The sequence below is a fragment of the Salmo salar genome, chromosome ssa09, assembly GCF_905237065.1.
Source record: "Salmo salar chromosome ssa09, Ssal_v3.1, whole genome shotgun sequence".
NCBI lineage: Eukaryota > Metazoa > Chordata > Actinopteri > Salmoniformes > Salmonidae > Salmo > Salmo salar.
The window spans coordinates 157257975-157272870 of NC_059450.1; the positions used below are offsets into that span (position 1 = coordinate 157257975).

The window sequence follows — 14896 nt, forward strand, 5'->3', positions numbered from 1 at the left end:
ACACAATATCCCATAATGACATCACAATACCCCATAATGACATCACAATACCCCATAATGACATCACAATAACCCATAATGACATCACAATACCCCATAATGACATCACAATACCCCATAATGACATCACAATACCCCATAATGACAAAGCAAAAACAGGTTTTTATTAGTGATGCACCGATATGACATTTTTGGCCAATATCCGATTATAACCGTTATTTAACATTTTAGCGGCCTTTTAAGCATTCTAGAACAGTTAAATGGTTAACACACACACATGGATGCAACAGTCTAAGGCACTGCATCTCAATGCTAGAGGCGTCGCTACAGTCCCTGGTTCGAATCCGGGCTGTATCACACCCGGCCTTGATTGGGAGTCCCATAGGGTGGCGCACAATTGGCCCAGCATCGTCCGGGCCGTCATTAACTGACTTGCCTAGTTAAATAAAGGTTACACGCCACACTGACCAAAAAGTTATTTTGTTGGCATTTTACGTATGTCCCCATTACCAGTAAACCATAATCAAAACCTATTTCTTTCACATACTTGATGTGCTGTTTCATTGTTCAGTCGTTTCGTTCTCAACCAGGATTTGTATGGAACGCCGTTTGGGTCTTTGCGTGTCAAAAAAGATACACGTTTGATGTCATATAATGCAATATAATCTGTTTCAGTAGCTATAGTTGGCTAGCTAATATAGCTGGGTGTCACCATCTAAAATATCCCTAATTTAGAATACAGTTTTTATTTGATTAATGGTGGTCGGACCCATCTATGTGAAGCTAGCCACAATAAGGATTAGCCACAATAGTGGACTTTGCGGTTAGCCTTCAAAATAAAAGTATGGCGAAATTCTACTATTTGTATTCATTTGCATCATTGTCAATGACATACTTTTATTTTGAAGGCAAACGTCATTCCACTATTGTGCCTAATCCTTATTGTGGCTAGCTTCACAACACACATAACCCGGTCCTGTCGAGCCTCACTAGCCAGATGAAGCTAGCTGGCTGCTTATAACGTTAGCTTTGGGCAACAGGGTTAAGTAGCTGGCTAGCTATTTATTATCATGAACTGAAGTTCAATTTCAATAGGCGAACAACAAGTGGCAACCTAGCTAATATTGACAAGGAACCCAAACCGGCTGCGCACGTGCGCCATCGTGCATGAATTTATTTTGTCTCCCTACACCAAACGTGATCACGACACGTGGGTTAAAATATCAAAACAAACTCTGAACCAATTACATTAATTTGGGGACAGGTCGAAAGCATTAAACATGTCTGGCAATTTAGCTAGTTAGCTTGCTGTTGCTAGCTAATTTGTCCTGGAATATAAACATTGAGTTGTTATTTTACCTGAAATGCACAAGGTCCTCTACTCCGACAATTAATCCACATAAAACGGCCAACCGAATCGTTTCTAGTCATCTCTCCTCCTTCCAGGCTTTTTCATCGTTTAACTTATATGGTGATCCGCATCTACACTTTTACCACAACAACTGGCAACACAGTTCGCCTTTCAATCACCCACGTGGGTATAACCAATGAGGAGATGGCACGTGGGTACCTGCTTCAATAAACCAATGAGGAGATGGGAGAGGCAGGACTTGCAGCGCGATCTGCATCAGAAATAGAAAGGAGTTATATTTTAGCCCTTGGCAACGCAGACGCTTGTTGGCGCGCGCGAGCAGTGTGGGTGCAATAATTGAATAACATAGATTTCAAAATGTATTTCGCGACGCGAGCGGTGTAGTCAGGGTATTACTCACAAGGATTCCTAAATCATTGCTAAGAATAATGAAAATGACTGCAGTCATTGTTTTCAAGCTGGTTGTATTGGAGCTTTAGCTTGGTACCTAGCTAGCAAACTACCCCAGAAGTTGCAGTCGAACAAATTATGCTTTATTACCAATGCTGTATTGTAAACACATCGTTCGTGGCCGGTATTTGCTTGTTTGCAGACTTTTTTTGTACATCTTTGACAGTGCTACTGTATCTTTTTTGACACGCAACGACCCAAACGGCGTTCCATAGTATGTATGTCGTGAAGCTAATAGCAGTGAAGCTATTACTGTGTAACTCCGGTAGGGCAACATCTGAAAAATAGCGCACTTGGTTGTGTGTACCGGTGCTCGACCAGTTAGCGAAAGCCAACATCACCCACGACAGAGAACAACAGTTGGTTGTCAAGGGCAATGAATCCCATTATCTTGGCTTTAATGGATTTCTCCTTTTGGGTTGTCTCGCTGAAATGTAATTACTTTTTCAAATGACTGCTTGACTTGTTGACTGCTCGATCCACACAGCAGACGTTGTGGGCGAGGTTAGGAATGCTGTGTTGCACGTGTAGCGCAACATTTTACGTGCCGTTATTACGTTATATTCAGTTGAAGTCGGAAGTTTTCATACACTTAGGTTGGAGTCATTAAAACTCGTTTTTCAACCACTCCACAAATTTCTTGTTAACAAACTATTTTTGGCAAGTCTGTTAGGACCATCTACTTTGCATGTGTCGTGTCTTTGGCATCATTAAAACTGAAGACATATCAAATAACTCTCTAATTATTATTACGCGATTTAAACTGATTAATCGTGTAACTGTAATTAACTACGAGGTCGGGGCACCAAGGAAATATTCAGATTACAAAGTTATAATTTTCCTAATATAACTTTCAGATATTATAATATCTGATCTATTAGTTTTCTGATTAATGATGTTAGTTTACCTCACGTCAGTCTCATTCCAAACGTCGTAAATTGTTGGTTATCTGCACGAACCCAGTCTTCACTATGAGTCATCCATACATCAATTGTCTTAAAGTCATTTATTTACTAACTAAGTAATTCACAGAAATGCATAACAAACAGTAGATATCGTTACAAGAAATGATAGAGGAATGTGCCCTAGTGGGCTAAACCCGGCATGGCGGCTTGTTAGACAAAAGGGGAGTGGGGGAGGCTGAGAAGACACTACAGAGTTGATAATTATAACCATTGAAATGCTAACCCTTTGCACATGAACGCTCACTCATTCGGGATAATTGCAATCAATATATATATATATTTACGCTCAGTGTGTCGTTGGGATTTTTGTTGAAAAGCTTGTTTCTGTTGGAGAGTTTGTCCGCACTCTCTCTCTCTCGTGGTTAGGATGGATAGTTCAGAGTGACATTCATTCATGTCGTTATAGAATGGCGGTTTCGTCGGTCTTCGCGTTCAATGATACCGAATTCCTAGCTGCAGACTAGTAAATAATATCGAAGACTTGTTCTTATTCTTTCGGTATCGATAGTGTAAGAGTTTAACCACGTGGTATGGTTAAAGTTCAGAAAGAGGAATGCATGGTCAAACCTTTAGCCAACTCGTAATGGAGGTCAGCTCGGTCTGCTGATAGAAAACCTGGGTGGGGGTTATATTCGGAATAACAGAAAAGGGCTGTCTCATGATGCCTGGTCCTGTCTGTGTCCCTGGGGGCGTGCCAAGGACTTAGTTAAGACTCCAAAGGGAAGTAGTTTCCTTCATTAAACAGTCCAAAATCACATTTACACAATTTCACAAACAGTTCCATCCTTATTCATTCATTTTATACAACCATTTAGATGAGGCTATTGTAGAAACATGATTATGGTAATTGTCTCATGAATTTCACAATTGTACCAAACGAACCAGTTCGTTGCTGGATTCTTCACCGATCTTTTATACCTTCTCCAGAACATAAATGTCGTTCGGTTCTCCAGTTCTGTGAGGTAGAAGAAATTCCTTTGTCTCTTTCTATATAACCCACTCTGTCTCCATACTGTGGCCATGAGGCAGAATATTCTCTTAGGAATTTATGACCGCTCTCACAGAGCCTGGGTGGGGGAGACAGAGGTAGGGGGATGGTGCATCGAAAACCCAAAGAGGGCAACGTCATGACAAGTAATTTTTCCAGCAGTTGTTTACAGACAGATTATTTCACAATTATTTCACTTATAATTCACTGACCAGTGGGTCAGAAGGTTACATACACTAAGTTGACTGTGCCTTTCAACAGGTTAGAAAATTCCAGAAGATGATGTCATGGCTTTATAAGCTTCTGATGGGCTAATTGACATCATTTGACTCAATTGGAGGTGTACCTATGGATGTATTCAAACAATAGTACGCAAGTATAAACACCATGGGACCACGCAGCCGTCATACTGCTCAGGAAGGAGATGCGTTCTGTCTCCTAGAGATGAACGTACTTTGGTGCGAAAAGTGCAAATCAATCCCAGAACAACAGCAAAGGACCTTGTGAAGATGATGGAGGAAACGGGTACAAAAGTATCTATATCCACAGTAAAACGAGTCCTATATTGACATAACCTGAAAGGCCGCTCAGCAAGGAATAAGCCACTGCTCCAAAACCGGCATAAAAAAAGAGAGACTACGGTTTGCAACTGCACATGGGGACAAAGATCGTACTTTTTGGAGAAATGTCCTCTGGTCTGATGAAACAAAATAGAACTGTTTGGCCATAATGACCATCGTTAGGTTTGGAGGAAAAAGGGGTTGTCTTTCAAGCCGAAAATCACCATCCCAACTGTGAAGCACGGGGGTGGCAGCAACATGTTGTGGGGGTGCTTTGCTGCAGGAGGGACTGGTGCACTTCACAAAATAGATGGCATCATGAGGAAGGAAAATGATGTGGCTATATTGAAGCAACATCTCAAGACATCACTCAGGAAGTTAAAGCTTGGTCGCAAATGGGTCTTCCAAATGGACAATGACACCAAGCATACTTCCAAAGTTCTGGCAAAATGGCTTAAGGACAACAACGTCAAGGTATTGGAGTGGCCATCACAAAGCCCTTACCTCAGTCCTGTAGAAAATTTGTGGGCAGAGCTGAAAAGGCGTGTGCGAGCAAGGAGGCCTTCCCACCCTGACTCAGTTACACCAGCTCTGTCAGGAGGAATGGGCCAAAATTCACCAAACTTATTTTGGGAAGGTTGTGGAAGACTACCTGAAACGTTTGACCCAAGTTAAACAATTTAAAGGCAATGCAACCAAATACTAATTGAGTGTATGTAATCTTCTGACCCACTGGGAATGTGATGAAAGAAATAAAAGCTGAAATAAATAATTCTCTACTATTATTCTGACATTTTCACATTCTTAAAATAGTGGTGATCTTAACTGACCTTAGACAGGGAATTTTTACTAGGATTAAATGTCAGGTATTGTGAAAAACTGAGTTTGAATGTATTTGGCTAAGGGGTATGTAAACTTCCGACTTCAACTGTAGGTATGCATGGTACCTTTGACATCGGTTTTTAACATCGGCGTTAAACTAGACATCGATTCTGATATGTTCACCGATATATCGTGCATCCATAGTTATAACTTTTAGCTAATTTATTAAAAATAAACATTTAAATAAGTATTCAGACCCTTTACTCAGCGCTTTGTTGATGCACCTTTGGCAGCGATTACAGCCTCGAGTCTTCTTGGGTATGATGCTACAAGCTTGGCACACCTGTATTTGGGGAGTTTCTCCCATTCTTCTCTGCAGATCCTCTCAAGCTCTGTCAGGTTGGATGGGGAGCGTCGCTGCACAGCTATTTTCAGGTCACTCCAGAGATGTTCGATTGGGTTCAAGTCCGGGCTCTGGCTGGGCCACTCATGGATATTCAGAGACCCGATGCCACTCCTGCGTTGTCTTGGCTGTGTTTAGGGTTGTTGCCCTGTTGGAAGGTTTGCCTTCGCCCCTGGCTGAGGTCTTGAGCGCTCTGGAGCAGGTTTTCATCAAGGATCTTTCTGTACTTTGCTCCGTTTATCTTTGCCTTGATCCTGACTAGTCTCTCAGTCCCTGCCGCTGAAAAACATCCCCACAGCATGATGCTGCCACCACCATGCTTCACCATAGGGATGGTGCCAGGTTTCCTCCAGAAGTTACTCTTGGCATTCAGGCCCAAGGTTCTCCCATCTCCACAGAGGAACTCTGTCAGAGTGACCATTGGGTTCTTGGCCACCTCCCTGACCAAGGCCCTTCTCCGATTTGCTCAGTTTGTCCGGGCGGCCAGCTCTAGAAAGAGTCTTGGTGGTTCCAAACTTCTTCCATTTAATAATGATGGAGGCCACTGTGTTCTTGGGGACCTTCAATGTTGCAGAAATGTTTTGGTACCCTTCCCCAGATCTGTGCCTCGACACAATCCTGTATCGAAGCTCTAAGGAAAATTCCTTCGACCTCATGGCTTGGTTTTTGCTCTGACATGCACTGTCAACTGTGGGACCTTTTATATAGACAGGTGTGTGCCTTTCCAAATTATCTCCAATCAATTGCATTTACCACAGGTGGACTCCAATCAAGTTGTGGAAACATCTCAAGGATGATCAATGGAAACAGGATGCACCTGACCTCAATTTCAAGTCTCATAGCGAAGGGTCTGAACACTTATGTAAATAAGGTATTTCTGTTTATATTTTTGTTAATACATTTTCAAAAATGTCAAACCTGGTTTTTCTTTGTCATTATGGGGTATTGTGTGTAGATTGCTGAGGATTTTTATTTATTTAATTCATTTTAGAAACTGTAAGCTGTAACTTAACAATGTGGAAAAAGTCAAGGGGTCTGAATACTTTAAGAAGGCACAATATGCACTACCAGTCAAAGGTTTGGATGCACCTACTCATTCAAGGGTTTTTCTTTATTTTCACTATTTTCTACATTGTAGAATAATAGTGAAGACATCAAAACTATGAAATAACACATATGGAATCATGTAGTAACCAAAACAGTGTTAAACAAATCAAAATATATTTTATATTTGAGATCCTTCAAAGTAGCCACCCTTTGCCTTGATGACAGCTTGGCACAACCAGCTTCATGAGGTAGTCATCTTGAATGCATTTCAGTTAACAAGTGAGTCTTGTTAAAAGTGAATTTGTGGAATTTCTTTCCTCAATCAGTTGTGTTGTGACAAGATAGCGGTGGTATATAGAAGATAGCCCTATTTGGTAAGAAACCAGCCGCAGAAATTGCAGCCCAAATAAACACTTCAGAGTTCATGTAACAGACACATCTCAACATCAACTGTTCAGAGGAAACTGCGGGAATCAGGCCTTTATGGTCGAATTGCTGCAAAGAAACCACTACTAAAGGACACCAATAAGAAGAAGAGACTTGATTGGGCGAAGAAACATGAGCAATGGACATTAAACCGGTGGAAATCTGTCCTTTGGTCTGATGAGTCCAAATGTGAGATTTTTGGTTCCAACCACCGTGTCTTTGTGAGATGCAGAGTAGGTGAACGGGTGATCTCCGAATGTGTGGTTCCCACCGTGAAGCATGGAGGAGGTGGTGTGGGGGTGCTTTGCTGGTGACACAGCATTCTGCAGCAATACGCCATCCCATCTGGTTTGCGCTTAGTGGGACTGTTATTTGTTTTTCAACAGGACAATGACCCAACACACATCCAGGCTGTGTAAAGGATATTTGACCAAAAAGGAGAGTGATGGATTGCAACATCAGATGACCTGGCCTCCACAATCACACGACTTTAACCCAATTGAGATGGTTTGGGATGAGTTGGACCGCAGAGTGAAGGAAAAGCAACCAACAAGTGCTCAGCATATGTGGGAACTCCTTCAAGACTGTTGAAAAATCATTCCAGGTGAAGTTGGTTGAGAGAATGCCAAGAGTGTGCAAAGCTGTCATCAAGGTAAAGAATTGAAGAATCTCAAATATATGAAATATATTTTGATTTGTTTAAAAAAAAAAATGTTTACTAGTATGTGTAATTTCATAGTTGTGATGTCTTCTACAATGTATAGTACAAATAAAGAGAAACCCTTGAATGAGAAGGTGTGTCCAAACTTTTGACTGTTACTGTGTGTATATTTTGTATGTCTGCTGTAACTAGACGAGAGAGAAAATAGGAAAATTAGTTTTTAATCAGTCAACTTTTGACTGGTTGTGTGTGTGTGTGTTGTGTGTGTGTGTGTGTGTGTGTGTGTGTGTAAATATTTTTTGCTAGGTGGTGTTGCTAGTTGTCTGTTCCTTTGCCACTAACTGGTTCTCCATCTTATTTATAAATAGTGAGCCAACATTTTTTTTCAGCACATTATTTCCATGACTGATCAAAAAACAAAAGAAATGCTCATGCTCTCTCTCTTGTCTCGTTGCAGCAGACGTATAGTGAGCAATATGTTTGGGACATCGAATCACGTTAAAATAGCAATACATTGAGAATCTTATGATGATATCGTGAGGTCCCTGGCAATTCCCAGCCCTAATGTGTATGGTCGGGAGTGACCACATGACCTGACCCCAAAAACTCCAAACCCTAATTACCATTGGTTCCCACCGTCTGATTTCCCATGTTCCATTCTCTCCCTTTCTGCCTCCTCAGTGGATGAAGAGTTTGAGAGTGTTTCCAGCCAGCTCCTCAAGAGAACGCAGGCCATGCTGGATAAATACAGACACCTGCTTTTTGAGGAATCAACGGTAAGTCATTAATATTGTTACCTTTTTTATTACCTTTTTTTTTTTTTTTTTACCTCACATTGATCTCAATCGTTCTTGTCCTTCTCCTCCTCCCTGTATTAAGGTCTGTATCTATTACTCAGCCCACTAGGATTCCTTCTCATGATGACGTATCTGTTCAGTGTGTTCTCTCCCTCACTGTGATCGTCTTGCTAACTGATGTGCTATGGCGCATTGATTGATTGATTTTGATTGGCTGGTTGGCCGTGTTCCTGTTTGTATGTTTCACAGCGCCTTGGCCCGTCAGCTGAGATGGTCATGATGGACAGGATGTTTATTCAGGAAGAGAAGATCTCTCTGGGACAGGACCGCATCCTCGCCAGGGACAGACCTGGTAATACTATACCGGTGTGTGTGTGTGTGTGTGTGTGTGTGTGTGTGTGTGTGTGTGTGTGTGTGTGTATACAGTTGAAGTCGGAAGTTTACATACACCTTAGCCAAATGTGAAAAACTGAGTTTAAATGCAATTCCTGACATTTAATCCTAGTAAAAATTCCCTGTTTTAGGTCAGTTAAGATCACCACTTTATTTTAAGAATGTGAAATGTCAGAATAATAGTAGAGAGAATGATTTATTTCAGCTTTTATTTCTTTCATCACATTCTCAGTGGGTCAGAAATTTACATGCACTCAATTAGTATTTGGTAGCATTGCCTTTAAATTGTTTAACTTGGGTCAAATGTTTCGGGTAGCCTTCCACAAGCTTCCCACAATATGTTGGGTGAATTTTGGCCCATTCCTCTGACAGAGCTGGTGTATTTTGTGAAGTGCACCAGTCCCTCCTGCAGCAAAGCACCCCCACAACGTGATGCTGCCACCCCCTTGCTTCACAGTTGGGATGGTGTTCTTCAGCTTGCAAGGCTCGCCCTATTTTTTTATTTATATATATATATTTTTTTACTTCCGACTTCAACTGTGTATATATGTATATCTAGATAGATAGATATCTATAGATATAGATATATGGATGGATATACACTGCATGTACATAAGTGTGTGGACACTTGCTCGTCGAACATCTTGTTCCAAAATCATTGGCATTAAAATGGAGTTGATTCCCTTTGCTGCTATAACAGCCTCCACTCTTCTGGGAAGGCTATCCACTAGATGTTGGAACATTGCTGCGGGGACTTGCTTCCATTCAGCCACAAGAGCATTAGTGAGGTCGGGCACTGATGTTGGGCGATTAGGCCTGGCTCACAGTCGGCGTTCCAATTCATCCAAAAGATGTTTGATGGGGTTGAGGTCCAGGCTCTGTGCAGGCCAGTCAAGTTCTTCCACACCTATCTCAACAAACCATTTATTTCCTTATGAACCTCGCTTTTTTGCACGGGGGCGTTGTCATGCTGAAACAGGAAAGGGCCTTTCCCAAACTGTTGCCACAAAGATGGAAGCACAGAATCGTCTAGAATGTCATTGTATGCTGTTGCATTGAGATTTCCCTTCACTGTAACTAAGGGGCCCGAACCATGATAAACAGTCCCAGACCATTATTCCTCCTCCACCAAACATTACAGTTGGCACTATGCACTGGGGCAGGTAGCGTTCTCCTGGCATCCACCAACCCATTCGTCCGTCGGTCTGCCAGATGGTGAAGCGTGATTCATCTCTACAGAGAAAGCGTTTCCACTGCTCCAGAGTCCAATGTTGGTGAGCTTTACACCACTCCAGCCGACGCTTGGCAGTGCACATGGTGATATTAGGTGTGGCCTACCACTTCGCAGCTGAGCCGTTGTTGCTCCTAGACGTTTCCACTTCACAATAACAGCACTTACAGTTGACCCGGGACAGCTCTAGCAGGGTAGAAACTTGATGAACTGACTTGTTGGAAAGGTGAAATAACCAAAAAAAAGTGGTTAAACAAATCAAAATATATGTTATATTTGAGATTCTTCAAAGTATCCCTCATTTGCCTTACGTTACAGCCTTATTCTAAAATGTATTTAAATGTTTTATCAATCTTAATAATTTTCTCAGAATAAAAAAACTGAAATATCAAATGTATTTATATAAAATTTATTTATATAGCCCTTCTTACATCAGCTGATATCTCAAAGTGCTGTACAGAAACCCAGCCTAAAACCCCAAACAGCAAGCAATGCAGGTGTAGAAGCACGGTGGCTAGGAAAAACTTCCTAGAAAGAAACCTAGAGAGGAACCAGGCTATGAGGGGTGGCCAGTCCTCTTCTGGCTGTGCCGGGTGGAGATTATAACAGCACATGGCCAAGATGTTCAGATGTTCATAAATGACCAGCATGGTCAAATAATAATAATCATAGTAGTTGTCGGGGGTGCAACAAGTCAGTAACACGAGTAAGTGTCAGTTGGCTTTTTCATAGCCGATCATTGAGAGTATCTCTACTGCTCCTGCTGTCTCTAGAGAGTTGAAAACAGCAGGTCTGGGACAGGTAGCACGTCCGGTGAACAGGTCAGGGTTCCATAGCCGCAGGCAGAACAGTTGGAACTGGAGCAGCAGCACGGCCAGGTGGACTGGGGACAGCAAGGATTCATCAAGCCAGGTAGTCCTGAGGCATGGTCCTCCGAGAGAGAGAGAGAAAGAGAGAATTAGAGCATATTTAAATTCACACAGGACACCGGAAAAGACAAGAGAAATACTCCAGATGTGACAGACTGACCCTAGCCCCCCCGACACATAAACTACTGCAGCATAAATACTGGAGGCTGAGACAGGAGGGGTCAGGAGACACTGTGGCCCCATCCGATGAAACCCCCGGACAGGGCCAAATAGGTAGGATATAACCCCACCCACTTTGCCAAAGCACAGCCCCCACACCACACCACATGTAAATATCACATTTACATAAGTATTCAGACCCTTCACTCAGTACTTTGTTGAAGCACCTTTGGCAGTGATTACAGCCTTGAGTCTTCTTGGGTATCACGCTACAAGCTTGACACACCTGTATTTGGGGAGTTTCTCCCATTCTTCTCTGCAGATCCTCTCAAGCTCTGGCAGGTTGGATGGGGAGCGTCGCTGCACAGCTATTTTCAGGTCTCCAGAGATGTTGGATCGGGTTAAAGTCTGGTCTCTGGCTGGGCCGCTCAAGGACATTCAGAGACTTGTCCCGATGCCACTCCTGCATTGTCTTGGCTGTGTGCTTAGGGTCATTGTCCTGTTGGAAGGTAAACCTTCACCCCAGTCTGAGGTCCTGAGCGCTCTGGAGCAGGTTTTCATCAAGGATCTCTCTGTACTCCGCTCCGTTCATCTTTCCCCTCGATTCTGACTAGTCTGCCAGTCCTGGCCACTGAAAAACATCCCCACAGTATGACGCTGCCACCACCACGCTTCACCGGTTTCCTCCAGACGTGATGCTTGTCATTCAGGCTAAAAAGTTAAATCTTGGTTATTTAAGACCAGAGAATCTTTTTTTTCATGGTCAGAGTCCTTTTAGGTGCCTTTTGGCAACCTCCAAGCGGGCTGTCGTGCCTTTTACTGAGGAGTGGCTTCCGTCTGGCCACTTTACCATATAGGCCTGATTGGTGGAGTGCTTCAGAGATGGTTGTCCTTCTGTAAGGTTCCCTTATCTCCACAGAGATCTCTGACAGAGTGACCATCGGGTTCTTGATCACCTCCTTGATCAAGGCCTTTCTCCCCCGATTTCTCAGTTTGTCAAGGCAGCCAGCTCTAAGAAGAGTCTTGGTGGTTCCAAACTTCTTCCATTTAAGAATGAAGGAGGCCACTGTGGTGTTCAATGCTGCAGAAATGTTTTGGTACCCTTCCCCAGATCTGTGCCTTGACACAATCAGGTCTTGGAGCTCTACGGACAATTCCTTTGACCTCATGGCTTGGTTTTTGCTCTGACATGCACTGTCAACTGTGGGACATTATATAGACAGGTGTGTGCCTTTCCAAATCATTTCCAATCAATTGAATTTACCACAGGTGGACTCCAAGTTGTGGAAACAGGATGCCACCTGAGCTCAATTTCGGGTCTCATAGTAAAGGGTCTGAATATTAGCTTTTTTATTCTAAATAAATTAGCAAAAATGTATCTAAACCTGTTTTTGCTTCGTCATTATTGGGTGTGTAGATTGCTGAGGATTCTTTTCATTGAATCCCTTTTAGAACAAGGCTGTAACTTAACAAAATGGATCTGAATTCTTTCCGAGGGGGGGGAATATTTATATGCATATGACACACACACAGGGATTGACATTTTGGATCGTTGTCCCACTAGCGTTCCACTACGACAACATCCGGTAAAATTCAAAATACCAAAAAAACGTGATATTAAACATTCATGAAAATACAAGCGTCTTACATCGTTTAAAAGCTTAACTTCTTGTTAATCCAACCGCGTTGTCAGATTTCAAAAAGGCTTTACGACGAAAGCAAACCATGCGATTATCTGAGGACAGCGCCACACATCAAAATAGTTTTTCAAACAAGCACAGGCGTCACAAAATCCCAAATAGCGATAACATAAATCATTTAACTTTGAAGATCTTCCTCTGTTTGCAATCCCAAGGGTCCCAGCTACACAATGAATGGTTGTTTTGTTTGATAAAGTCCCTCTTCATATCCCAAAAAGTCAGTTTAGTTGGCGCCATTGATCTCAGTAATCCTTTTACATTTTAGTCATTTAGCAAACGCTCTTATCCAGAGCGACTTACAGTAGTGAATGCATACATTTCATACATTTTTCCCCCCCCGGACTGGTCTCCCGTGGGAATCGAACCCACAACCCTGGCGTTGCAAACACCATGCTCTACCAACTGAGCCACACGGGACCTCGTTCAACATGCATACAAACGAATCCAAGAAGTTACCGGTAAAGTTCGTCCAAACAAGTAAAACGATGTTTGTAATTAATCCTCAGGTACTCTAATATCTAAATAAACAATAAAATTTAAGACGGAGAATAGTATGTTCAATTGGGAAGATAAATAACGAAGAGCGTGCACCTCATTCAAGAGCATATCAAGACTACTTTTCTAATGAGACACCTTGGAAAAACTACAACTACTTGTTCATTTTTCAAAAAACAAGCCTGCAAACCTTTATAAAGACTGTTGACATCTAGTGGAAGTCATAGGAACTGCAATCTGGGTCCTATCTAGTTTTTTCCATAAGGCTATCATTGAAATGGCTTGTGACCTAAAAAAAATAAAAGAAATCCACATGGATTTTCCTCGGTTTTCGCCTGCCATATCAGTTCTGTTATACTCACAGACAATATTTTAAGAGATTGAGTGTTTTCTATCCAATGCTACCAATTACATGCATATCCTAGCTTCTGGGCCTGAGTAACAGGCAGTTTACTTTGGGCACATCATTCTTCCGAACACTCCCCCCAAGCCTTAAGAGGTTGTTAAGCTATTGAAGGCACAAATAATTCTGGACCCCAGTGTATGTATATATGTATATATATATATATATATACCTGTACCTTTTTATATATAAAAAAAATATATACTTTACAAAAAATATAAACACAACAATTTTACTGCTCCACAGTTCATATAAGGATATCAGTCAATTTAAATAAATTCATTAGGCCCTTATCTATAGATTTTACATGACTGGGCAGGGGCGCAGCCATGGGTGGCTCTTGAAGGGCATAGGCCCACCCCCTGGCTGGGCCTGGCTCCCCAATCAGAATGAGGTTTTCCCCACAAAAGGTGCTTTATTACAGACAGAAATACTCCTCAGTTTCATCAGCTGTCTGGTTGGCTGGTCTCAGACGATCCCGCAGGTGAAGAAGCCGGATGTGGAGGTCCTGGGCAGGCGTGGTTAAACGTGGTCTGCGGTTGTGAGGCTGAATGGACATACTGCGAGATTCCCGAAAATGATGTTGGGAGGTGGCTTATGGTAGAGAAATTAACATTCAATTCTCTGGCAACAGCTTTGGTGGACATTCCTGCAAGTCAGCATGTCAATTGCACGCTCTCTCAAAACTTGAGACATCTGTGGCGTTGTGTTTGTGTGTCAAAACTGCAAATTTTTTAGAGTGGCGATTTATTGTCCCCAACACAAGATGAACCTGTGTAATTATCATGCTGTTTAATCAGGTTCTTGATTTGCCACACCTGTCAGGTGCATGGATTATCTTGGCAAAGGAGAAACGCTCACTAATGTAAATACATTTGTGAACATTTTAAAGAAATAAGCATTTTGTGCGTATGGAAAAATTTCTGGGGTCTTTTTATTTCAGTTCATGAAACATGGGAACAACACTTTACATGTTGCGTTTTATATTTTTCTTCGGTGTATATTTATACACACACACACACACACACACACACACACACACACACACACACACACACACACACACAAATTGGGGTCCGGAATGATTGGATACCTTCATAAGGATGAGCAAAAAAGACAACAGTTAAATAATACACATACTGACCTTTTTAATCA

General features: G+C 42.1%; 1 protein-coding gene across 5 annotated transcripts in view; it reads left to right on the forward strand.

The window, feature by feature from the left end:
• Positions 1 to 14896, forward strand: part of bicra (BRD4 interacting chromatin remodeling complex associated protein) — a 90015-nt gene that overhangs the window by 68663 nt on the left and 6456 nt on the right. For all 5 annotated transcript variants that reach the window (XM_045724903.1, XM_045724901.1, XM_045724905.1 and 2 more), the window contains 2 exons: positions 8376 to 8470; positions 8741 to 8843. In XM_045724903.1, the coding sequence (XP_045580859.1) occupies positions 8376 to 8470; positions 8741 to 8843 (198 nt within the window). The remainder of the gene's footprint in view (positions 1 to 8375; positions 8471 to 8740; positions 8844 to 14896) is intronic.